The sequence below is a fragment of the Mugil cephalus genome, chromosome 2, assembly GCF_022458985.1.
Source record: "Mugil cephalus isolate CIBA_MC_2020 chromosome 2, CIBA_Mcephalus_1.1, whole genome shotgun sequence".
NCBI lineage: Eukaryota > Metazoa > Chordata > Actinopteri > Mugiliformes > Mugilidae > Mugil > Mugil cephalus.
In genome coordinates, this window is record NC_061771.1 from 14445059 (window position 1) to 14471656 (window position 26598).

General features: G+C 40.9%; 1 protein-coding gene across 1 annotated transcript; it reads right to left on the reverse strand.

The window, feature by feature from the left end:
- On the reverse strand, positions 1–26326 carry tacr3a (tachykinin receptor 3a). The gene is made up of 5 exons (XM_047575775.1): positions 25534–26326; positions 20728–20916; positions 18873–19023; positions 2812–3008; positions 1–1897 (listed from the first exon to the last, which is right to left on the reverse strand). Exons 1-5 carry the CDS (start codon positions 25899–25901, stop codon positions 1576–1578), a joined length of 1227 nt encoding a protein of 408 aa, XP_047431731.1. The 5' UTR covers positions 25902–26326; the 3' UTR covers positions 1–1575.
- Between the last annotated feature and the right edge of the window lie 272 nt (positions 26327–26598).

A 26598-nucleotide genomic window follows, 5' to 3' on the forward strand; every position in this document is an offset into this window, starting at 1 on the left:
GATGGTAAAAACATTACTATTTATTTGCCTTATCTCAAAATGAGGTCCGTTTGGTGACAGACAAAACAGTAAAACTAAAACCAGAAACATGTTGACTACTCCATTGCCTAAAGCAAATTACAACAATACTTCTAAATACATAGATTTTTTTTTTTTTTTTTTTTCCTCACCATTACTGCCGGTCATGTCAGTGCCGCGCTGTGCATGGCATGAGTCGGAGGGGGCACACTGTTCCTGCAGTATAGTTTATATAATCCCACTTGTCACAGCATGGCTCCACTTATCAATTTAGAAACTCAGTATGGCACAGGTTAGAGTACTGCTAAGTGCAACATCCACACATGCTGTGCACACAAGCTGCGAGTTAAATTAAGATGCAACACGGGGAAACGGCACTGAAACTCCCACAGAAGCAGCAGCAGCAGCAGCAGCAGCAGCAGGAGCAGCAGCAGCAGGCCCGAACTGTCCTGCGTTCTCATTATCCAATGTTTAAAAGGCATTTAACGCAAGCGACCGGACATCGCTGTGTGACCTCCTTTACTTTTTATTCCCTCACTTAGTTGAAAATGTAAAAATGAAAGAGACACACTGGCCCCTAGGTGGTCGGTGTGCTTTCGGTGAGCTTATTTAGCCGCCTGTGTATTGACGCGCTGCCAGTTTACACTGGATTTCACCGCTGGCTGTTTGCCAGTCGCCAGGAAATGTTCCTTACAACAGTTATATAACCGAAAGTCAAATTGAGAGCCACACATGGAGCACCCACAATTCAATCAGTAGTTATTCCATTGATGACTCTGCAGCCGCTCGTCCATGGCTCCGGGGGAAAATGGATTCAGAGTCCATCCTTTGGAGCAAATAAAGTTCCCGGTTATTACAGATGGAAACGAAAGCTGTGACGTACCTATATAATTACAATCATGTATTCTTAGATTATCGCTACTGTGAGAGGGTTTCACCACTCTGACGTGTGCTTTAATCTCCAAACAGTTGTATACGTCCATTCCTTGTCCATTAATTGACCTGCAGGGCCAGGACTTTAACAGACACACACAGGCTGTGTTTAATGCGCCGATGTTAACTCAACAATCTCAGTGAGTGTTTGGCTGAAGAGTTAATGGCTTGTTTCGTTAATGGAGGCTGTAATGTCTGCATGTTTTAATAACCGCGTCTTCATTTTTACAGTGTGCCTGTGTCAAAGCTACGCAAACATCATGTGCAAATTTGGTATGTACAGCGTATTTAGTGTGAAAGCCAGGACGTGGCAGAGAGCCGCTCTGTTTGAAATTGATTATGCTCTGGCTAAGATCTGCCGGGACAACCGAACTGTAGAAGAGTAACAGTGACATAGTCATCCAAGTCCTCTGAGCGTCACGGAGTTGAATTTGTTTGGAACAAAAAGGCTCTGATTGGTTGTAGGAATATCCAGTTATGTGGAGAGGTATTCTGTTTCTCTGTATTGGCTGAAACATGTGGGCCGCCACCAGAGCCGTAATCTGATAAGAAGGGTATCATGCATTTGTGTAAAACAAATCTCATGCAAGTGTTTTGCTGTTTGTGCGCCTGCGAACAGGCTCTTCAGGAAAACTCTTCAGGCTGTGCGCTCGGAGCGACTCCATTCTGGGTTTTTTTGGCGCTGCCGTCGATGCATCCAGGGATCTCCGTGTGACGAGAAGTCATGTAGCTTCTCTTCCTCGAGTGCTTCCTGGCCGAGCCGGCGCCGCCGTCTCCATCGGCAGGGTCGTAAACCACCACCATGGTGGTGTCCATTCTGGACAGCATGTACGTGCTGCTCTGGCGGGTCGGGTGCAGGCGAGTAGAGCGTAACTCCAGCTCGTCGTAGCTGGAAACCTTGATGAACGGGCACCAGCGAAACGCTCGCTTGAAGCCAGCTCGAAACCTAGTGGCAGGTCCAGAGGGGAGAAGTTTAAAAAAAAACTTTAAGCTGCGTGATCTTTTTGACTAATTGTTACAATATCAATAAAAATAATAATATAGTAGCTAAAACTTGCCAAATATGACTTATGCAATTATGCTATTAGGCTAACGATATGCAGAATAGTATCTAATGGGTATTTTATAATGTTTTATTTCTGATCGTTTTTTTTCTACTTGACGTACACTCTATACCATTCAACACCAAGTGATGCACATATACAGTGGACTTCTAAAGGAGTCACGTGGTGAGGATGAACATTATTATTTCCAGACAGTAACAATATAGATGTAATAGAAGTAAAAGTAAATAAGTAACTCTACAGAGAATGGGTCATTCCAATCGTAAATATACAGATAAGAAGCATTGTTGTGCAAGGACTACTTTTATTTCCTTGTGGCGAAACAACGGCACTTTAGATCCTGGCTGTGTTCCTTCACTTCCCTGATTTGTTCAAATGATTTGATCAGAATCATCTGAAACATCTGATATGGATTCATGAAAACTAAATTAACTCTGCTGATGTGTGGCAGCATTTTGTATTTAAAGAGCAGAATGACACCATGTGTCAACTAGAGGTAGAATATTGTGGAAATGACACAAATCTCAAGCCAGAGATATTGGTTTTGTTTAAATCTCATTCAGAATAAGAAAGCTTGCTTAAAAATTAAATCTCTCTAAATCAGCTGATACTGAATCAGTACCCGTATTCAGCTTTATATATCCGCTCAGTAAATTCAATTAACTTTCTGTAGCAACAATCTCTGTATTTAAAACACACATTGGAGTATAAATGCATAAATGGGTGTATTAGAAGTAACGTATTGGTTAAAACTGACAATAATATCTAATATCTTGCTATACTGTATATTTCTCACCTGCTGTTGAGGCAGCAGTAGATGATGGGATTGTACATGGTGGAGCTCATCGCCAGCCACAGCACCGACAAGTAAACCTGCTGGATGTACTTCCACTTGGTCAGGCGCGCGTGGATCCCCATCACAATGAAGTAGATGTGGAACGGCAGCCAGCAGAGGGCAAAGGTCACCACTACAATGATCATCATCTTCACCACCTGCAACGCATAGAGTGAACAGCGTGTAAATCACTGCTGACCTACAATTACTGATTCTGAAAAAAGATGAATATTTATCAGAGTGTATTTGGTGACGCACGCAGCTTCAGTCCATTTCTGAAGTGCAGCATTGTGATGGGACGCGGCAGTGCAGGTAATAGACAGAGCCGTTACTGCAATACCGTTATGGGAAGCAGGATGGTGACGGTACACATCTGATTCAAACTCTTTGTGTGCTTGTCAGTGAAATGACTGCAGTTGTTTTGTGGTGGAAAGCTGGTCTGGAATTGCTCCGTTGGTATTTGTCAAGAATGCCTTAATTTCGTGCATTGTCACATACTTCGCTGCTCTGACTGGTGGTAGGACAATCCAGTTGGGTGCACAGGCAGTTTTTTTGTGTGTATCGATAACAGGCCCCGTAATGAAATCCCAGCCGAGTGCAACCAGACGGGAGATATTCTCGTAATAACCGGTTAAACCTATTCCCTGGTTACAGGCAGTATCAGGGTGTCATCCTGCGTTAGCATCTTGGGACTGGCCCGAAACAAAAGCAATTCCTCACCTGTGAATTTGTCAATGCACATGTCAACGCCGTTCCTCACATTACTGCAGATGAATGTTTTAACAGGCCTTTTATTGGAGGCAGATTTGCAGCAGAAGCCGCTCTCTATTTCTAGCTCCCTCTGTTTGACGCAGCGTAATTTGTTAGTGCGAAGCCTCTTTTTTAATCCCCTCCGTTTTGCGCTATTGAAGTTACTCGACGCAACATGAAATTCTAGTCGGCCTTTCATTTGAAACGGATTAAACACTTCATTTCTAGTTAGAGTAAATTGAAGGGTTTAATCTTTTATTATGAGACATAATGTGAAAAAAGGATTATAATATTACAGAACTTGGCACTTTACCAAACCACAGCCTTTTATAACTGTATTGATTCATTATACAGGAAAATTTTCTGCTGATAAATTCCACTTGTATGTCTTTAGTTATTATTTATTTCTTTGTGTAAAATTATTTATTGTAGCAGAAGAAATGGGGACTGACACAATTACTATAACTGTGCCTGAGTCATGTCGGTCTCTAAACTCTATTTCATAGCTCTGTATGTTTTCATTATTGTAAAAGTGACAATAAAGACGACCAGCACCTGAGAACATTAGTTCATCTGACATATTTACTTTCAATTTAATTTAAAATATAATAAGTAGTTTGCGGTTGACTCGCCAGGTTATACATGCTTTCACTTGCTTTGCACCAAGTTTTTTAAATTTTTTTTTAGGTTGAGTTCCGTTGCAACTCCCAATGAAAAATAGCTTCTTAACACCTGGAAACTTTGGTGTAATCTTTATTAATGTGCACTGCCGGTGTTAGATAAACCTACACGTAAATATTATTCCTTGGTAATGAAACATCAGAGCCTAAAGTCCTGAGCCAACTTTGGTATAGGATGAAAAATCTATCCGTCCGGCAGCGTTTCAAGGAATCGCTCCCTTTCGGCTCAGGGTGATAACTGGGACCACAGTCCACCGTTATGTTGTGAGCTCCCGGAGGCCGGCTGGACAGGAAAACCTAGCAGTGACGCCACCGGAGACAAAACAGACATCATCGAGTCCCTCCTGTAATCCAAACAGAGGTCTTGGCACCCGTTGTTTTGAGTGAATGTTTCAGAGTTTATGACTTTACGCGAGTCGTGCTGTAAACCGTGCTAGGTGGCTGCTATAGGCGAGTCATTCAGTCCAAATTTCTGTCTGATGACAGCGGAGATGCTGATGTTCTCACGGAGACACAGTCCAAAAACGTGACAGTTTTACCTCTACGCTATGCATGCATTGTAAATATTCTCATGGTGATTGTGTCTTCTGCTGCTAAATAATCCTCCAACTGTGATCTGAAGCCCAACAACTGTTTCAGAGTAAGCTGTGATGCACTGCACCAGACAGTTGGTGTAGCGGAGACAGAGGACTACAGACCAGTTCTTTTCCAGCCAGACAGAAAAGGAAGGGGAGAAACGAGGAGGAAAGAAAAGTCAACCAACCAAAGCAACATGGAAGAGGAGTGAGAGTAACAGAAAAGATAACAATGCATTCACGAGGGAACCAATTATGTTTTACAAAATAAAAAGTAAAAAAACAACCGTAACCAAAATCAGCTAGATATACTGAAATATGGTTGCAGAAAGCGACGTGCGGAAGAAATCCCTGCACTTCTGGTGCAGATAAGTTACACAAACTCTCCAGGCTTCTCACACAACTCCCATTCATCTGCCTTTCCTCAACATAAAGGCCTCCTCACCCACATTTACACCCATGAACGGAACAGACTGAACTGAACAGATCGCAGCTGGACAGCCTCAGTTGACGGGGACACACAAACGTCTCAGATAAACACGGTCACACAGCATTTTTAAGATTTCCTTTCGAAAGTTGGAAAGTAAGAATATTTTTCTCGTCCCCGTCCATAAATGTAGAGCTGGTTATTTTGACACTATAGTGCGGATCTGACGGGATGTACTGTGAGAATGTTTACGTTTGGACAAATGACTCAAACAGATTAATTTTATCTTTATATGTGTGTTAATGAGGATGCGGTTTAAACACATCTAATTTAGCTCATATGGTTTAATTGAAACTGGTGGTGTTTTGCTTTGCTTTATTTCTGCCTTTCGTAGCGTAGGACCCCGTCACGTTGAAGGGGTTTTGAAGAGGGACTCAAATGAAGAGACGAGAGGGAGATGAGGTCGGTGGTATTTAATAAAAATAAGACTTAAACAAAAAGTGCTGCTGAGATGGCAGGATAATCAAAAAAATCAAAGCATGGTGCAAAAGCATGGAGACACAAGCACAGACATGAAGACGAAAAAAAAAGCAAGACAACTGGAACATGGGGACTAAACATGGGGACTTGGGTACAATAATGACATGACAGGGAGCAAAGGGAAGACAGGGCTATATATATGCACACATGGGCAGAGGGATAACGACACACAGGCGAAACTAATGAGGAGCACACAAGGAGAAACCAATAAGCAATCAATGAAAACACGGACAAGGAGAAACGACAAGCAGGAAACCAAGAAACTTAACAAAATAAAACGGGAAACACAAAAACATGGAACAGACAGACGTAACAGACAGGCCACAGATTGAAAATATAATTTACTAGTATAATTCTGGTAAAGTCTACACTACATTGGTAGTTGCTTGTTTCTGACAGTTTTATTTTGAAAAGATGATACCGTATACCAATATTTAATTCTTATTCAACAGATCTTAATGAGACGCATCTCATAAATATTTTTATTCACTTCCCTGCACCGCCTGTGGCATCGACTCCGTCCCCCAGCTTATTTGATTCCAGTGGACATTTAGATCTTCACAGAGGACACAAAAAGAGATGAGGATATTTAAATAGGAGGTGCACTTTGCATGAAATGTCACTCAAACATGGAAGAAAAACAACAACCCTGCACCGTTTGGTGGGGACTATTTTCAGTAGCATATTAATGCACACTTGGTGCTCTCCTGAGCAGCAGGATGGTGTACGTGGGCTCGACTCAAAATAAACTTCAGACCTGTGGTAGTGAGAACACATCTCATACAGCCTGACGGTGTGGACAGTAGGCAACAATGGGGCCTATGACCCAGAGGAACGCAGTATAGTCGTAAGATCAATTTATATGACAAGAACTGCTGGAAATGTTGTTGCTTTCGTGTCTATGAACTCTTTTAAAGGGTAACTCTGTCCCACCATCATGAAATGTGACTGCATTGGCAATAGCCTGAACATGTTTTAAAAGAATCCATATTTAGACTCAGAGATAACTTAATACACTCAGGGTGTAGCCAGACTGAGTTCTTGCCAGAATGTGAGTGCAGTAACAAGCTGCTGGGATTACAATATGAGGCATGTCTCGAGCACTAGAGAGAAAACTACAATATGTGTGATATCAATCAAAGCCTCTTTGTTGAGAACAAATTCAACTCAGAAGCGCTTAGATGACTGCATGTTCAGTCGACGATACTCTTATTCTGTTCTTATTCTTCTGTTCTTAAGCCAAACCTGAATGATTTGAATGAGCCGTCAGATCAGAGTGACTACAGACCAGCTTTCCCCCACAAAAATGTTTTCGTGAGGGAAGCTCGGGCCGACTTCCAGGCTAGGTATTTTATACGAGGCTGCTCTCCAAAACATTTAAGAAATCCATCTGCTTCCCCACCAGATCCTTAGACTTATCGTCTTGGCGTATTTAAGTGCACCTGTGCAAATTCCAGTAACTCAACTAAACCAAACTACGGCAAGTGTCTGTATTTTGACACACAGAGCATGTAAGCATGCACGTATATGCGAGAACATGCATCATTCCCCCAGTGTTTGTAGATAAGGGCAGTCCGTGGTGACCAGCCCTTCTGTGTGTGATGCAAAGGCAGCCTCTTGATCACGCAGCTACATAAACAACTTTGAAAGGATATCCTGTGAAGCCCAGGAGATTGAGGTGTATTTGAGAGGTAACAAGAGGATAAAAAACAAAGGCAGGAGGGTTAAAAGACAATTCTGGCGCATTTGAACCTGGCTTGTTGTGGCTCTTTGGGAAATGCTAACAGTGCACTCGTTCACCTCTTTTGCACACAACAGCAGTTTTCTCCCCCAAAAAATATGTCTTTTAATGTTTGAAACCTCTTTTGAACTTGGTAAAATGGTAAAAATAGGTTTTAAGTCGGAATAAGATTACCAGGCGGTAAAAAATAAAATAAGGGACCCTTATATGTAAAATATCAGGCTTGGTTGTATTTATCTGTTTTCAAAAGGGAGCCATGGAAATAGGCAAAGAATAATAGTAATGTAGTGTGTTGGTTGAAAAACAATATTTTGATGTCCCGAAGTAGCCTGCCTCTAGGCAATTACAGAAAAAAAAGTGATAAGAGCAGTCCACAGTGTGAACGAAAGAAAACAGAACAAAAGTGCTTCATTAAAGAAAAGTCACAAACTGATATCAATTCATTATTTCATTTTGGATAAGACAAACGGCAAAGTAACCAAGCTGTCACTGTAAACGGGCGAAAGACAGACAAGAACAATTCATTTAAATGAAAATGCATTTAGGTTTCCAAAAAATACAACTGTTGTATATAAGAAGCTCCATATGTAGTTATTTGAATTATTCCTAAAATGCTTTATCATAAGGCATGATAACTAATGAGAGAATCAATATTTGTTTTTAGAATAACTTGCTTAAAATTGGTTGGGAATATGCAATTAAAAAAAAAAAAAAGAACTGACCTCTGTGGGAAATACCATATGGTCTTCAAATATTTTTTTTGTTAAATGAGTATGAAACATGTTGACGGTTGATCACTGAAGATCTGCAGAGTTTTGAAGCCTTATCCCCTTAATCTTGTTTATGAATTGATTGGGAGACTTAAACTAAAAATCTTGGAATGTGGTTATTAGGGTTGTGGTGAAATCTAAATGTTTTTCTTGACTGCAAAATACAAAATACAGATGCAAAATGCCTCCATTTTTTTAATAAACCTGAATATTCTGGCAGAATATTCTGTGTTTCCAAAGTAGTGATCAGTCAAGGCTTTCAGACAACCCAGGTCATCAAGCATCGGCCTTTTAAAAATATCAAGAGTCAACTCCCTAAACCGGGCAAGCACCTTCTTGTTTTCATGCTCCAGCTGGAACAGTTTTCCAGAACGTCTGAAATGTGATGGGTCAATTCCTTTGAAACTGAACACACACACACAAAAATATTTGTCTCCTAGCTACAACAAATGCCTGTCATTTCTGCATTAATATCTTTTGGGCCTGTGTGTTTTCAGATATGCTTTATTATCCCGTCTCGGTCGATCCTGAGTAATTAAAATTTACTATGAAATTATGAAGGTGGTATTTCTATATGTGACATCTCAATTTAATAAAAGAAGTGGAAGTGAATTAAAGTTAAGGGAAAATTCAACCCAAGGTTTCTGAGTTGAAGAAACCCTTTTTTTCTTCTTTTTTTCCCCAATTGATTATCTACTGTCTAGTAAAGCCACCTTGGAGAATGACTCACCCTGTGAACAATAAAAATGACCTCAATAATACGAGCAATCAGTATGCTGCAAGTTTTCATGCCACCACTGATTTGAGGGGCATTCACTTCCAATACAATGGCGAGCTGGGTGAAGCTTGCAATTTCAAGTTGAGGAATAAGTGAAGGGGTGAGGGTAGTAAAAAGAATAAACTCAAAACTGTAAAACTAAGTATTGGGAATGACTTGTTTCAAGACTTTTTTTGAGAGAGTTAAACGAGTTCTCCGCTTTAAACAAAAAAATATGTTGTCGGCCCATGGTTTAGATCACCAACTACTTTAATATGTTGGTGTTTGACACCTCTTATCAGCAGTTGGACATTATTAAAAATATTAGTTGACAGAAAATCTGCTTCGTGATGAAACAATCAGGTCGTTTACATGCACAGCTTAGTCGATGTGGATGTAGCCATTGTCCCATATCACATGCATCGGAGAAAATCGAATAACTGACGGGAACATGTCCTCCTCCTTCACACTAGGTGGCGATAGGTGTCTTTTCAGTGGGTTAATACCATGTTAATATGGCCCCCTTTCCAGTTGATCTGTTACGTCATATAATAAACAAGAGTCTTCATCTGGCATTTGAAACAACAACCAGATGGATAATAGCTCAGGCCTTTGGACACATCTGCATAACAATGACTGAAAAGGATAAAAATTGTCTATTTTAAAAAGATTTCCAAGTGGAGGCTCCTATATTTCTCCTGGTCAGACCACTTTATTATTACGTGATCACCAGCAAAGGCTCTAACTAAACAAGGTTATACAGAAGATTGAGATGAGTTGACTATCCCGACAAGCTGTTTCTTACACCAAAGTAGTTTTCTACAGACAAAAGCTTCTCGTCCAACATCTTCCTTTTGTTTCCTTGCGAAAAGAGAAGCGATTCTGGCCTGGTTTCACAAACAAAAATAAGCAACAGAGACTAAAAAAGCAACTTTCTCTTTATGCAGTTGCTGCACAATGCTGGGTCACCGAGGTTAAAGTCTCTGCGTACTAAGGTTCAAAAATTGTATTTCATCTCACGACTGAGAAACGTCTCTGGAAATGGTCCAGATACGTTTCATGCTGCAAACTGTTCAATTAGTGAGGGAAGATAAAAAAAAAGATGTGTGTCTCAAATGAAGATTAAAATAGATTTAAAAAAATATATTGTTTTGTTCAAATAAATAAATCCACTAAGGTAAATTCAGCCACATCCAGGAAGTGCTAGTTCCTTGTTGTCAGATTTATCTGTATGCAGGTCTTGGTATGAGGCTGGTCTTGAAAAGACAACGTAAATGGATCAGTCTGCAAGGAGAACAGGAAATTTACATACGGCCGAGCAGACCTCAAAGGACGGATGTCATATCTCTCTTTTTTTTTACCACTTTGATGTTTCACGATTGCTATACTACAAAGACCATGGGGAAAGGACACATTGAGGAAAAAAACAGCATATTGCAATAATAATAATTATAATAGTTCTGTACTAGAGATTTGGCAGAGCAGAGCTACTGGTGCTACAGCACTGAGACACTCGCCACAATAGAATGTGTTATATAACCATCAATATATTTGTGATAGAAAACAATCTTCCTCTATCCAGCTGAGCAGCCAACAAGCTAACCCATACACTAAGCATGATTGCATAGTTGAAACCTTTTAGGACATCTATTTTCTGTGAATTTGATGAGAAGCTCATACCACTCTACCTAGGAATTCACAGCTAATAGTGGTTTAGCTTGGCTTAGTTTAGCATATAGACTGAATCTGAGTGGAAAAACAAGGTGCACCTCTTTGGTTTTATAAAATTGACATGTGTTTTGTTCAGCTGGCCTGTTCTCTCAAGAGGCAAGTGGACTCTCACAAGGTTTCATGAGATACCACAGCCCATCTTTTGAAACTTTTCAAACTATAATCTTTGGTTTATGCTTTGCGTCGTTTTGACGCTGTAGCTACAGCTACAGACCCTAGCACCGTAGCCTGACATGGCGCCTCACCAGAAATGGAACAACGTACCCTGGCAACGCAGACTGAAAGACCTGTGATTGGTCCACTTGGTAGTAACGTATTTCCTCTTCACTATTTCTGGCTGCTTCACCACTGTTGGAAATTAAGCAGGAAGTAGAAACAAAAATTAACCTGATTGCAAAAAGGACACAGTGGGTGCCGTCTTTAAAGAGCAAAGTACACTGCCTGGCCAAAACAAAATAAAAGTCGCTCACTCTAATATTTCATTGGACCGTAAGCTTCTGCAGTGTCACAAGATTTATTTCCACCCAGTCTTTTTATTGCGCATCCCAAAGATTCTCAATGGGATTAAAGTCTGGACTCTGTGGTGGCCAATCCATGTGTGAAAATTATGCTCCCTGAACCACTCCTGAACACAATTTGAGCCCAATGAATCCTGAATTCTTATCTTGGAATATGCCACTGGAGAAGAAAAAGTCCATTGAATATAATATTACTGAACCTAGACCTGAGCAACAGTACTAACTAACTGTAGCAAGTTCCTTAATTAAATCCAGGTGGTATATTTTATTTATTTATTTTTTTGGATAGGCATTGTATAAATGACTCACATCGATGTAGGCTACGTGCATAGATTACGACATCTAACGACTGGTACACAGACCAATCTGCACCATTTGAGGAACTACTACTAACTTGCAGACTACTTGGCTAGCTACACTGAACACTTACTATACCCTTACAAAGCTCCCGAGACTGTACTTGTTTGTGTTTGGCACGTTATAATTGTGATAGACAGATGGTTCATGCAATCACCTGGCAAGTGTTGTTCTCCAAAGGGCCTGGCCTTTTTCAAACCATTTCCAACTCTCCAGATGGTTGTGTATAGCAAACCATCTGGCATATCGAGTTACGCTGCCCGGTAACCTCTCTGAAGTAAGTTACCGCTCAACGAGAAGCTCTAGCCTCCTATTTTAGTGACTGAATACCAGATATAAGGTGTTGATTGTGAGCTGTAGAGTTGCTGGCAATACACCTTTATGATCAATCCTTCATATGATGAATTGATGTTTTCCAGTGGGAAGGAATTCAGTCAGTTAATTCCTAGCTAAAAATATCTTCACAGCACACTGTACAGAATAACTGACACAAATGAAAAAACACCAGGAATCTGCCATGAGGAACCTCTGTCTCGCACTTACAACGTACCAACGACTCAATAGTCCACAGCAGCTTTACAGCTACTTAGCCTCTGTCTCTGTCTCCCACTTCTTGAATATAAACACCTTTTTAGCCCTTACAGCATAACACATACAAGGTTATGTTTTTTCATGAGGGACCAAACATCTATATGCTAGTAGCCCAGGGCAAAGCTAATAATGAATATAAATAATTAAAAACAAATTGTCTCACTGAAGCTAACAGGGGCTCATTGCAGTCTATCTGCCTCGTGCGTAAATAATTTGCCAGTTATGTGTATTTAATCACAATGATTTTAACGACCACAGCAATTTTCTGATGCAAGCAGATGGGACATGCCTAACGTGGAAGATGACTGGAAAATACCATAATTTTATCAGCGTCTTAAAACAGGACATACATATCTTGGTAGAAGGTACCCACCAACCATTAACCAGAAGAGACAACCGCAAGCAATTGGCTGTCAACCAGCAACCATCAACTATCATCTAAAGCCTTTTTGTGCGAGAGTAGAATCTCAAGTGTTTGTGTTCAGTCCCACTTCGTAAAAAATACAAAGGGTCAATCTACACTCAAGTAGCCTATAGAAACATGTCTGTGTAATCTAAAGACGATTTCACATCGCTTCTTCTTGGAAAAGGGTGTCAGAAAGCTGAGTGGTATTTTATAGTGGGCTGAGTAAAATCAACTGCGCACCGTTGTTGATGTGAAGTTTGTGGGAGGAGAAAGGCAGGAATTATTTCACAGAGACATCTGGAAATCCGCCTGACAGCAGAGTATGGCACCTGAGGAGCAGTAAGTGGGAATCAGCTCTATCACACAGCATCAACATTAAAACCACACTCACACAAACAATCCTGTCTCCAGAAAATGACAGGCATTGTAGATACACAATTTAACAATGACAATTGCACTAACTTACTGTACGCGGCTGTTCAAATCTGAGTCTATTTAGTATTTAGTCACATCTGAGTGGGAAACTAATTTGGAGAGATGACGTATATAAATGTATTAGTCTGGTGCTGATTTGCTTTTGAAAAACAAAAAAAGGGAATGACACTCGCACACTAATGATATTTGTAATGCAGAAATTGGATATTGAGTTAGACTGTAAGCACATGAAACAGTCCCGGGGCTTGCCCCAGCCCCTAGATTGATGTTCCTTCATTAATCCAGTAAATTACTGCCCATTAGTTAGCTTGAAACCAGAATGAGACCTGCCAATAGTTTGGGATGAGATAAGGACACACAGTAGTAAATTCTGTGTCTCGCTGCAACTGAGTGGTTAGGCGAAACAAGTCAAACCGAAAGGTGAACGGGGAAATAAGGAGAACACATCAAACAAACCTATTTAAAAAAGCGCAACCCTGTCCGTGCATGAAAAGGCCATTCTTTAACTCGTTATAGTGACCTTACTGATACTTCCGTACAAGAAAGCAACCTCATTGGAAAAAATGGTCAGACATTCTTTGGTATCTTTGGTGTTAATATTTACAACGTTTCAATTGGTCATGACCTGCAGTAAGTGCCTCAGCAAAGACCTTTATCATGGTGTGAAAAGGTGGACAGTCAGCTTTGTCGTAGTCAATCAATGGTGTGAATAAAGAGTACAGGAAGTTATGTGACTGTGTCATTATTCTTGGACCCACTCACAAAAGAAGGCAGCCAGCATATAGTGCGGCTTGGTTTGACAATAGCCCTTAAAACGACTTCTACAGTGATTTTCGATGCAGAACAAGCCTGGGCACAGTTTGATCCGTTGACACCTGTAGGGGGGATTAGAGCTGTCCCATTATTACTGGATGTTAGTGTAACACCCAGATACACTGCAGCTTAGCACTGTTTTAGTTTCTGAGAAAAGAAATCGGATTTTGTGGAGGTAATCCATTTCAATCCTTACATTCCCACACACATGAAGTACCATCGGCGGCGCTTACAGCATGAGTAAAACCCAGGTGGCCTTATGACAGGTCATTGGAGACGCATGTCAGACTGACATTTTGAACACACATGCCCAGACGTGATCTTAGAATAGAGCACCTGTGACGTTGAGATTGCAGCAGAACGGATTGACACAAAACAATTGACTGCAAATCTTTCTTTCAATAAAGATTGTGGGAGGCGATACAGGTTTTCATTGCTTCCCTCACAAACATATGATGGCCATGGAGGTGTCGATGAAAATCATAAAACTGTTAGAAATAGCTGTCCTCTTCACGTTCATTAAACTGCGGGACAGCACCAATCTCTGCATTCATCGATTACTTACAGTCCCCTGAGTGTATTGACCGTCGTCACAATTAACACATGACGAAGGAGACAGCACCATGATGGACAGCAGAAGAATAGCTATTCTATTTTAAATTTAAGCAATGGCTACCAATAGTCAGAATAATCTTGCGACGCTGCTGTTGACATTACAGACATTAAATATCAAAATCCAATTAAACCTCTGGACAGCAATGCCACACAGTCAACAGGCTACTACCTCTCATCATTCCAGTCTTTTTGCAAAAAAAATGCCTAATTAGGACAAACTCAAAGTAAACTGGATGGTGTTCATGCACATTTTGGAGCCCATGCACGGGCTTGGTCTCTTTTGAAAGCCGAGACCATGAAGTTTCCATCACAAAAAATAAAATCACTCTAAATGGTATTGTTCTTGAGTAATTAAAGTTGGTATGCAGTTAAAAAATAAGAACTTATTGGGTTTGCATGATTTGTTTGACTTTTAATTACTTCTAGTTACATATTGCAGAAGAAAGTTACATATTGCATGCATCATTTACTCAAACACGGTCTGATTGGTTCAAAAAGCTACTGCTGTCCCATATACCACCCAGTGGAAGGTTTAAGGGTTAAGATCTATACTTACCTTATATGAAATGAAATGGCACCAACCACAGCTAAGCCACTGACTGTATAGAGTTGATAACAGTTCTCTATAACCATTAATATTCATTTAATTGATTAGTTCAATAAAAAGTCCTCAGAGGAATCCTACTGGCCTTTGTGATGCTTTGATATTTTGAAGTTTTCACTTCCTTTATTAAAAAAAAAAGTTACTGCCAGGATGAATTGTAATGGTGCTTCTATAAACAATAAACAATGTTTTTTTTATTATTATTATTATTTTTTATTTAGTTTTTCTTCTCCTTTTAATGGTACAATGAATCATGAAAAGATGGATCCCTTGGTTAACTTACCACAACATTAATCAATAAAATGTCCATCATTACATTTTTATTAGCTATGAGTGGAGTTACAGCACTGGCAGTTGAGTTTCCAAATGTGCTGTTTGATGCTGTTCATTACATCTTGAGATTTAAAAGCCACTTTAATAAAATCTCAGAAGTGAAATGAAGCTTGTAATACAATTTAACACGGACGGATTTGGTGAGCATTCTTATCTAGATGTGAGTCTGGTAACACATGCTTTGAGTTTTGTTTTTAATGGGGCACGGTTTAAACACAGACAAAAAGAACACCTTTTCACAAAGAACACTTCAGGCTGGCTTTCATATTAGTATTCTGCAGTATGTAAGACAATGTTGGCAGGCAAGTGATACTTTTTATTTTGGGAAATTAAATTTTATCCCACATATTTAATTCTTAATTTTTCCTCCAGATGTAAAATCTAATTGATGTCCTGACATCGCAAGTGCACAGCTGATCAGATGTGTAATGCATACTATCATTTCTGAGCACGTTCTTCCAGTGTGGACACCATGTGTACTATTAAACTGAGTTTTGGCCAGTAACAGCGAGAACAGTTAAGAAAATGAAATGTCTGCTTCATGCTCAGCTGTTGTTCTTTGGTTAGAATATAGTCTGAGGATGCTAGGGCAAATGTTTGTAATGAAATAAATGTCAATATAGGTAAGATATATATATAGGTGAGACTGGGTTTATCTGCACAAACAATGCTAACTGGAAGAAAAGGAAATAAAAATAGGAAAAGCATTATTATGTGAAAAACTCATTATTGCTCTGTGCTGTCTGAACAAGTGGTTCTAGTTTAAATTCCTGTGCACCAAGATGAATTATTTCCTTTACTGGTTTCCCTCATCAAGATGGATGTTTCTGTTTATTTACCATGTTTTATCTGTAGTCTAGAATGAAAAAGACTAGCATTTGTATGGGCTAGTTCTGTCAGACTGCACATTGTTGCCCCAAGCTTCAACCTCCTTTGTGTAACCTATAGTGACCAGAGCCTTTGAGCACAAAACTCTCAACCTGCCTGACATTTACCTGCTCAGAAACATGCACTGTGCAACATAAAGCAGCGACGAGGACATGACGGCGACACAACAGAGGACGAGTTATTGAAAGATTGAATGATCAAACCATGTAGATAAAAAAAAAAAACTACAAAGACGGAGTAAAAACAACAGAAAGCCGTTTCTCTGGAAATGTAGGAAACCTGGATACACATAACAGCACATACACTCACACACAACGAAACACATACGACGATTCTATTTCAGCTATTGATCTGCACAGCCGTTCAAGAAGCACTCTGCAAAGAGCCATTTTCTGTCGCGATGACTCAGAAAATAATGAAGACTGTGGTGAAGCCGTGGAAAGTCAATGACTTGGACGCTGTATTTACCGGCACCTCTACTGCAAGTGACCGAGACTATGAGCCACTGCCACAATGCAAAAGAAACCGCAGAAAAATGGGATGTACAGCAATGCTTTCCATTTAAGAAATGTAAAGGAAAGTTGTTTTTTTTTTGTTGTTTTTTTCTCTGAGCCCAGCCTGTGTCTGCTCCAATAGTTGCCATTCTTAGTGTCGTCTGACGGCACCGCATGGATTTTGACCTCGCATTTCAATGCAGTGATATGAAGAGCATTGTTTAGCGGCACGCTGTAGGCCACAGCCAGGAATCTGGGACTGCCGCAGAGGGTATTAATCATTAACACATTCTACCCATTAGTAACGAGACCTTTTGAAAAATGGAAACAATTTTAATGACCGTATACCAGGTTGAAGCCAAGGCACCTCACAGTGATCAGTACGCAGCGACACCGCTGACCTGACACCTGTGGAGAGTAAGCCCATAATTGTATTACAGCATTTCACTCAAATATGCACCATTATAATAATAATAATAATAACAAGTGTGGAAAACCCCAATACTTTGATAACTAACTTAACGTATAATACTGAGGCTGATCCTTATTTTCTTTCATGCAGACTAATGTTGACTGTTGACTGACAGCTTTTCTTTTTAATGATATTCAGAGTCTCTGGCTTTAGTCAGTAAACACATTTTAACGCTGCCGAGTTTTACGAGTAAATTGGCAATGTTAATAACTTAAACTGACACAATGACAGTGAATCTATTAGCTGAGAATGAGCCGAAGAGTAAAAAAAAAATGTATCCATAAGACAGTGGTATACTAGGATTCGTAACGAGATGAAACATTAGGCGGAATTAACCAACTCGGTTTTATCCAAGGATGATGCAACTTTATTCGCCAATAAATCGGCAGAACCCGTTTATGACCTGCTTCAAGATGCGCTGTCTCATTTTTGACCATTCTTCAAGGCAGCAGTAAACACTTGCACTGAGGAGACACATCTAGGATGCGACTGTTTAATGCAACAGAGGCGTCTTCCGAAGTGGGGAAAAAAAAAAAAAAACACGTCGCCTGGAGACACTGTTGGTTTCCAGGGCCTGTCCCTGTCGGGGTTGCATGGACAAAGAAGTTCACTGACAATAATTGACAAACACAAAAGGTTGTGTTTTGTTGAATTAAGGTTTTCCTCCCTGAAATGTTCACGGAGCAAACCTGCTGCACACACACACACACATACTGAAGATAAAAGTCATTACTGCAATATGCTGGAGCTAAAGTTTCCACTTTTTAAGTGAAACATTTATCATTGTCTTTAAACCTTCTGCAGCTTACATTATTAAGTTTTTCACTTAGTCTGCACTATTGTTCTTGTCAGTTTCACCTGTGGGCATTACAGGTGATATTTCTACAATTCATTTACTTCTAACATTTAAAAAGAGTGCAAAGTTCTTGAAGGGGAACGCAGCTTCATAATTTCCATTTTCAAATGATCAATATCCACATTTAAGAACTGAGTAGAAAATACAAAGAGGGAGTTGTGAAGCTTTGTTACCTTGTTACCTCAATTTCATCACCACCAAGGATGTTGTGTTTTCACCAGGACGAATATCAGCAGGATACACTTAACAAGTTCATAGAGAGCGCACAAAAGAAGCCAGGGAACACTTAATTAGATTTTGTGCCACCAACTGTACTCCCATTAGACAATAACTGTAAGTAATTCATTTAACAAAGACCTTACAATGGAAATCCTACAGGAATTCTCACAGCATCCTGCACAGCTGTCCTGCCATGACGGAAACAAGTCATTTCTGACATGAACACAAAACATTCTCAAATGTCCTTCCACTTAATTATCATTGTTGGCGAGGTAACACTTACCTGCAGCTATAGGCTGAAAATGACAGATTGTTTGCGGTTTTATTCTATCCTATTAGCGTTCAACAATCATCACATCGTCACTTCAGTCAGTCTGGTCTACCCTGAGCCATAGCTTGGATCCAGAGCGACTGGTGCACCACCTCCTTCCCTCCTTCTGGTGTTCTTACCTTCCTCTTAGCCCGCAGCTGTCCGTGATAGTTATCAGACGAGTCCCCGGGGATCTCACCTCCCCACAGCGTCACCCCTATGATGGTGTAAGTGATGCCCATCACCACCAAGGGCAGCACGTACACCAGCACCGTGACGATGATATGATACCTATGAAAGCAGCAGAGAAATAACCTGAGTGATGAAAGATTTGTGCCTATTATTTTATGCGAGACAGATCTACTTTTTTTCAGTGCATGTTACACTTCATGCTTACTCCTGGTCCTTCTGCAAATGATTAATGCAGGATCCTGAATCCTGAGTGTAAAGTTATCACTGACACCTACTAATTGCTTTCAAACTTGCCCTTTTGTTCACATGCAACGTTACAGATTAATCCAACTTAAGTTAATCAACCGTTCAGAGGAAAAACAAAGAATGACAAGTCTGACAAAGTCCAATTATATTACACCTATTTCACATTCTTAATGGCCCCCACTAACAACATTCTGTCTTGCAACAGGATGTTGTTAGTCGGGGACTTTGGGTCCTATCTGTTGAGGGGAGAGGCCTCTGTGGATCAGATACTTGATCAGTTTGGGATCTAGTGAATCTGGAGGCCAGGTCAACACCTTGTGCTGTTTTTCATGTTTTTTGAGTTGTTCCTAAACCGTTTTTCTGCCATCAAGTAGTGTCATTGCGATGGGGTGGGGGTGTCTGGTCTGGTCTAGGTCTTCTCCTGTCGGTGGTTGAAATATTGAGGCTGATCGGTCTATGTGTGCACCTGCATTTATATGCGCACCGGCTGCTCGGGCCTGACCAGCTAATGGTTTGTTTTCCATGGTGTGGAGAAATTCAGTAAGAATCATGTCCAGCACGGACCAAATGCTGCATTTATTACAAATACTGTACTGTTATTGCTACAGCGATGGCACACTGGGCAGGAGAGAGGAGAAGCAACGGCTGAAGGAGTGAATTAGTGGACCTGGCATAGCATCCTAAAGGAAATCTGCAGTTGTTTGATTAGAGTGAGGATACAATGGAAAACTGAACAGCACAGAGATCCAAATGCAAAAAAAAAAAAAAGGAAAAAAAAGCAGATTAATAATATATCCATCAGCATCTTAGAATTAGAATTATAAATATTTTATTTGTCCCACAATGGGGAAATCGCAGTTTGCAGCAGCATACAAAGAGGCAAGATGAATGAAATAAAATAGATTAAAAAAATAGTAAATTAGTTGGGCATATGTACAAAAAGTACTGAATTGCACAGATGACTGTTGTTGTACAGAGTTGTACACGATACATAATAAGTAGTGAATGGTGAAAGTTTTGAGCCTTGAGGTGTAATAACATTGCACATATTAATAGTGTTCAATGTGGAGCCTAACAGCAGCAGGAAGGAAAGACCTTCTATATTTTCTTCCACACAGCGAGGGTGGAGCAGACTGTCTGTGACTGACGCTGCTCCTCAGTGCTGTCAGGTCACCCTGCAGGGGGTGGTGCTCATTGTCCAGCGTGGACGACTCTCCTGTCAGCCACCTCCCTCACTGAGTCCAGGGAGCAGCCCAGGACAGACCTTGTCCAGCTTCTTCCTACTACTGCTCAAGTTCATTGTATATATCTGCTTCTATTAATATTTTAATAGTTTCACTAGACTGAAAGTCTCACAGTTTTTTTACGCTTTTATTCTTATGCTTATTTAAGTGCTTTGTCTCAAGTCAAATTCCTTGTATGTGCACTCATACTTGGCCAATAAAGCTGATTCAGATTCTTCCGATTCTGATTCCTGCCATGTACCCATGGGATACTTTATTTATTTACTGCCTAAGACATGCAGCCTGTGATCGAAGTAAGTGAAACATTTCTCACATGAAAGTGTCGTCTGCCATGCGAGGCCAGGCGACGTAGCACAGGGTCCGGCGGGGCATGATTCGGATTGTGGAGAAGTAGCAGAGGGGGAAAGCCAGAACCACGGCCAGACTCCAGATGCATATGATGACCCCCATCGTGGCCTTCGCCGACAGACGAGGCTTCAGCGGGTGAATGATGGCCATGTACCTGCGGGAGAGAGGCTGGTAGGTTAACCCTTAATGGGATAAGTGACCATATTTGCTGGCTGCAGCACACATTTTAAATTGTGCCTCTTGGTGAGGTTTAGAAGCACATGGTTTGCATTCAGCCAGTCAGAGAAGATGAAGGAAACATTCTCAGGTCTAATGTTGTGTACAAGGTCCACCTCTGTATGAACACTGAGCATAACTGCTTTATTATGTATCATTAAGAAGTGGCCTAATGTTGTCTAATGTGTATGTTGACAAGAATATGAATCTGCTCTTAAGTTCTAATGGTCTAAATACATGTTTACATTTGTTTACCACGTAAGGGCAAGGAACCATATATGGTATACAGAGCTTGATTTTCTCCATAAATATGAAAAAAAAATCACAAAATTAAAAATTGACTTCATATGTCCTATAATATCTACTACAGTAATTACAGCGACAGCCCAGATCCTGATGCCATAGCCTCGTGTGCACCTCCCCAATAAAGCTGTGATTGGTTCGCTTGGTAGTAGCATGATTCTGCTAGTGTTTCAGGCTGCTTCTCCACCTCCATCTCAATTTTCAAATTGATTGTTTTGGATCCAGATGGAATGAACACGTGAAGGAAAGATTAACTGAGGAGGTTCGGAGATACAAACATTTGTATGACACGTCTTCACGACTGAAACTTTTGCGGCCGTTTCAGTTGCAGTCGCTGAAAGTGAAGCAGGAAATAGAGATGAAAACTGACCCGACATAAACCCAGACGCATAAAACATGTACGTTTGAAACAATAAATCAGTGATTAAAGGGCCTGTCACTGTTAAAAATTAATTCAAAGACAGTTGCCAAGTTCACCACCTACAACCTTTTGCACTGAAGTCCTGTCGACTTATACATAAGATAAAATAATCCTTTATTGCTATTTTTTATCGTGAGCTTGTCATTTAACGCTCTTAAATTAAATAAGTTGTAAGATTTCTAGTTGCTATAGTGGAGCAATTTAACTTCTTAATCAGATAAAGACAAACATTAGAGAAAAAAAAAGCCTCAAAAGGGTAAAGTTTTATAAAATGTGCACTGGTTTAACAAAACTGATTTCATCTAATAACCTCAAACAGTCGCCCAACTTATGATTCAGTGACATTTCTAAACTTAAATCATACCCAATTTACTGCAAAGCAGTGTGCACAAGTCCAATTAAATAATGGTGTTTGATCTTCAGGGAAATCTAATATATATATATATATATATATATATATATATATATATATATATATATATATCTATATTTTTTTTTTTTTTTTTTTAAAGAGTCTTTGCACAGCACACTGAAACACTCAGGCCGCCCACATTAACTGCAGGCATGAATGACGTTCAATTGCCGTTCACACAGGGGTTAGCGCTGCTAATTCAATCTCCACGAGATGGCAAAGAATGGGCCGTGCCACTTCACTGGAACTCTCTCTGGGGGCGACGAGAACAAAGATGTCCCGTCTTTTCACAAGTAATTGCTTGGAACTCACATTATATCTCTGCCCTGTATTAGCTATTCAATCAAGTATGTGCCAGGGCACCAGAGTTATTTAGAAATCCAACAAGCTGGCGCGTTGCAGGCTGATCTAACAGACTTGTAGCCCCTGGAACAATAACTAAAATGCAACACCAGCTACATTTGAATAAGCTAAACAGGATCACACACACTACAGAGCACATTTCCAGAGCAATATTATCATAGAAGCATTGCAGCAGCAGAATAATAAAATCTTTTCATGTTTTTTTATTTTATTTTTATTTTTTTATTTAACTTATCCCAGGAAGCTGTCATGGTTTATGCTGCACAGAAGAGCTTTTGGACAGCACAGTGTTTTGAATCCATGTCCGAACCACGTGACATTACCAAGTAAATACTCACTTCATCACCGCCCGTTGTTTAGCACAGACTACGTCAGATGACACTTTGTGTGCAAGTAGCCAAACATTATGTGTGCCGCTAAATGTCATGCGCTCGCTCAAATGTCATCAGGGGACAGGGAACTGTTTCAGCTGAGCTCAATTCACATTATCACAAGGAATAAACTTAATGCTGGTGGTGGTTGATAAAATTTAGTTTGTCGCTTTGTCGATCCTTCGTGTTTAGGACGCGAAACATTTATATCTTTTACCCGACTGAAACCACTGTGATCTGAGACTTAATGCTTTAAAACATCTTCAACAGCGGGTCCGCATCCCCTTGGGGGTCCGTGGAGGTACTGCACGGGGGTCGCAAAATCTTTGGTTGATTAGACATTTTTTTACATATTTTTTTTAATTTCCCCCCACAAATTTAAATTTCTTTAAAAACACATTAACATGAATCCAACATATTTTAGTAAAGAGATAGGGGACAGCTTCATATTGACTTTTATAACGTATATTGAAATAATAATGTATATTCATATATAGCACTAGGCCAAATTTAATATAGAACCCATATAGTAGGTAGGGGGTAATAACTTAATCTCTCCATCAGTTTTGGGGTCCTTGGCCTGAGAAATGTTGAAGACCTTTAAAAAATATTGATATGCCCCAAATCATCCATCGATACTCTCAAGAACTACCAGAAAATAAAAAAATTCTCCATTAGGACAAAGTCATTTAATAAAAGTAGACAGGGCCATGGTTTCTGCCTATGATGTTTCTGTCCTTCACAGAAATTCATCAAGTCACCTGATGTTTTTTTTTCTGTGCATGTTTGCACATACCACCCTTAGAGAAAAAGTATTCACAGGGTTATTTGGGCCGATGTTTTCCTGTTCACAATGCAATTAAAAGATTGGAACCACCGATGCTTAGTCCAGTGGAAAGTTCTATTTCTTTATTATTCCCGTTATGATGTGAACTGCGGCCATCATAGTCAGTTAGTGAGAACAAGTTGCTTCTTTTATTGCCATTCACACAACAACAAAACTCGAATGAAAACCTGCGGTGAATACTAGTCATTTGAAATGGTAAAAACCAAAAGCTGCGATATCACAAAGTGCGACCTGCTGTTACCTTTCACACAAACTCTTGAGTTTCCTTTGCAACACTGCCCAAGGAAATACACTTTGTAGCTGATAGAGGCAGCAGGAAGGACAAATTCACAGATGATCGCGAACTGTGGCCTCATGCCATTTCAAGACATCAGAGCGGAGACAGCACCATACTGGGGTTACAAAAAGCATGACCGGAGGTTACATCTACATCATGCAGGTCACGCTGATGTTCTCTTTCTCGGTACACGCTTGACAGAATTGAATGGACACTGCAGACCAAAAATACAAACGCATGAAAGTTGCTGTGGCAGAGCCAAAATGAGCACGGCCCGAGGAAATGCATTGTTCCATTTGCGCGTTAAGGAGACGTACTTGAGGAGGAGGAGGAGGAGGAGGAGGAGGAGGAGGAGGAAAACACCTCACGCCATATCAGAACACACTGTGACACATGTGCACTGGCTGCAGCTTCTGCCCGCTTTTTGTTATCATTGTGTCCGCCCCGTGGCTGCTTCCCCCCTCAGTTTAATCCCTTTATTCAAACATTATGACGTGTGACGGCCCACTGATCAGCATCAAAGCCGAACGCGACCCGAATTACTGGAAACCACGGGCAAAGACAAAGAGATGAAGGAGCGAGAGGAGGAGAAGGAGGATGTGGGGAAGAGTAAAGACAACAGGCGGGATGAGTGCATGTGACAGAGAGCAAGGGAGTCAGGGCGTGCAAAGGCACAGAGCAGAGGGTGCTGGCGCATGGAGTCACTGCAGCAAAGGCTATTTTGCAAAACAGCAGCTTTAGTCTAGTATTCGCAGTGAAATGAAGAAATCTGTGGAAAAGGCCCATGGTGTGTGAGATGGCCGTCACCCTGCTGAGTGACTGCCTTTCCAGAAATGCACAAGCAAGTGATTACTAACTGCTCCACTGACAAATGGAATAAATGTATATTATAAAAAACAGCGGGGGATGGAGGGGGGGCATGATTACTGATAGATACTTTATTTATCCCGTGGGGACAAAACCAAAGATGCACCAAAAGAGGAATATAAATAGGGTCTGCATATACATGAGCTCCTAGTTCCAGCTTAGCGAGTTAAGTGACTAAAATTATGCAAGCCTTTCCAAAGGGAGTGCAGTTCATCTTCAAACGAGACATAATGGTGTGATGGCGTAACGCAGGCATGAGAATTTCTAAAGCACGAGATTACATCTTTCCACCACTGCTGGCGGAGAACTAGGCAGAGAGAATAACCAGGGCCAATATGTAAAATAAATAAATAATGATACAGTATTTGGATGACAAGGACAGTTTTACATTCTGTGCCATTTCAACTATTCCTGTTCTCTGTGTGCTTGCAGATATTTCAGGTTTGTTGGAGATAGTCTGGATTAACATTCTACCCTCATGGATGGAGGTAAAGAAAAAAAAGGTTTACAAAAATGTGTGAGTGTTTATCCATTAAAACGCACATAATAATATTTTGTTACCGCGTTAATAAGGTCGTTAATTCACCCAGGTAGAAGTGATGATTAACACAAAGAGAGGCAGACAGAGTTAGGAAGAGGATGAGTGGGAAGGATTTGGCATCATGTTAATCTTGCAGCATTTCATAAAACCCACCTGTCCACAGCTATCGCAGTCATGGAGTAGATGCTCGCGAACACGGATGTGACCGGGAAGAAGTTGTGGAATTTACAGTAGGCTTCCCCGAAGTACCACTCCCCGTGAGCAGCGTAGATAAAGTTTATCAAAGTGTTGAACGCGGCCATTGACGCGTCCGAAAACGCCAAGTTTAGCAGAAAGTAATTCGTCACTGTCCTCATGCGTTTGTGTGCGAGGATGATCCATATCACGATGAGGTTTCCAAACACCGCCACCGTCAGCACGGAGCTGTAGGCAACCGACCAGAGAGCGATGCGCCACGGCGGCTGTACAAACGGGTTGGTGAAGTTTGTCGTTACATTGGATCCGTTGTGTGTGGCTGCCATCCTCCTCCTCCTGATCCACAGATGCAGTGAAGGTTTCGGTTATGTCACTGGTGTGGTACACCTGAGGGAGAGAAAAGTGTTGGAGTGTGGGGAGAAGGTTTGAGTATGTGCGCCATAGCGCGCCGGTTAAAACACCTCTAAAGAACACACACACCCCTCCAGGAGCTGTCTCCGCTACCGCGCAGCACTTTCGCGTATAAACCGATTAAAACGCGGTGAAAGTGTGCGTGTGCCAAGTGCTCTGTCCCCCAGCGCTTGTTAAATGTGGGTGTGAACGCAGAGACTCTCCTCCAGCAGCAACAGGCAGGGCGCCATGCCACGCGCACTCGGTGACGCACAAGTGGCGCACGCCGTGAAAAAGATTGATCGATACTTGTGGCTGCTGTTTTAAACTTCACGAATAACGGATGGGACGCGCGCTCCCTCTCTCCGCGGCAAATAATCAGTTAGCTCAAAATGAGCACCTTTATCTTCCCCAACCCGTCAGATGATCTGTTGACAGCAGCATTTCAAATGAGCCACAGGCAGGATATTGAAATACTGCAGGCAGAGTCTCTGGCTCTCTTAGATCATCCTCAGTCCACGTCTGAGTCTTAACAGCCCCTCGTTATCTATCTGTGCTGAGTTTTGCATTGCCTCTAAATTCAGTGTAACCCATCATTTCAACTCAGATCTTTCTTGTGTAATAGTGTTTATT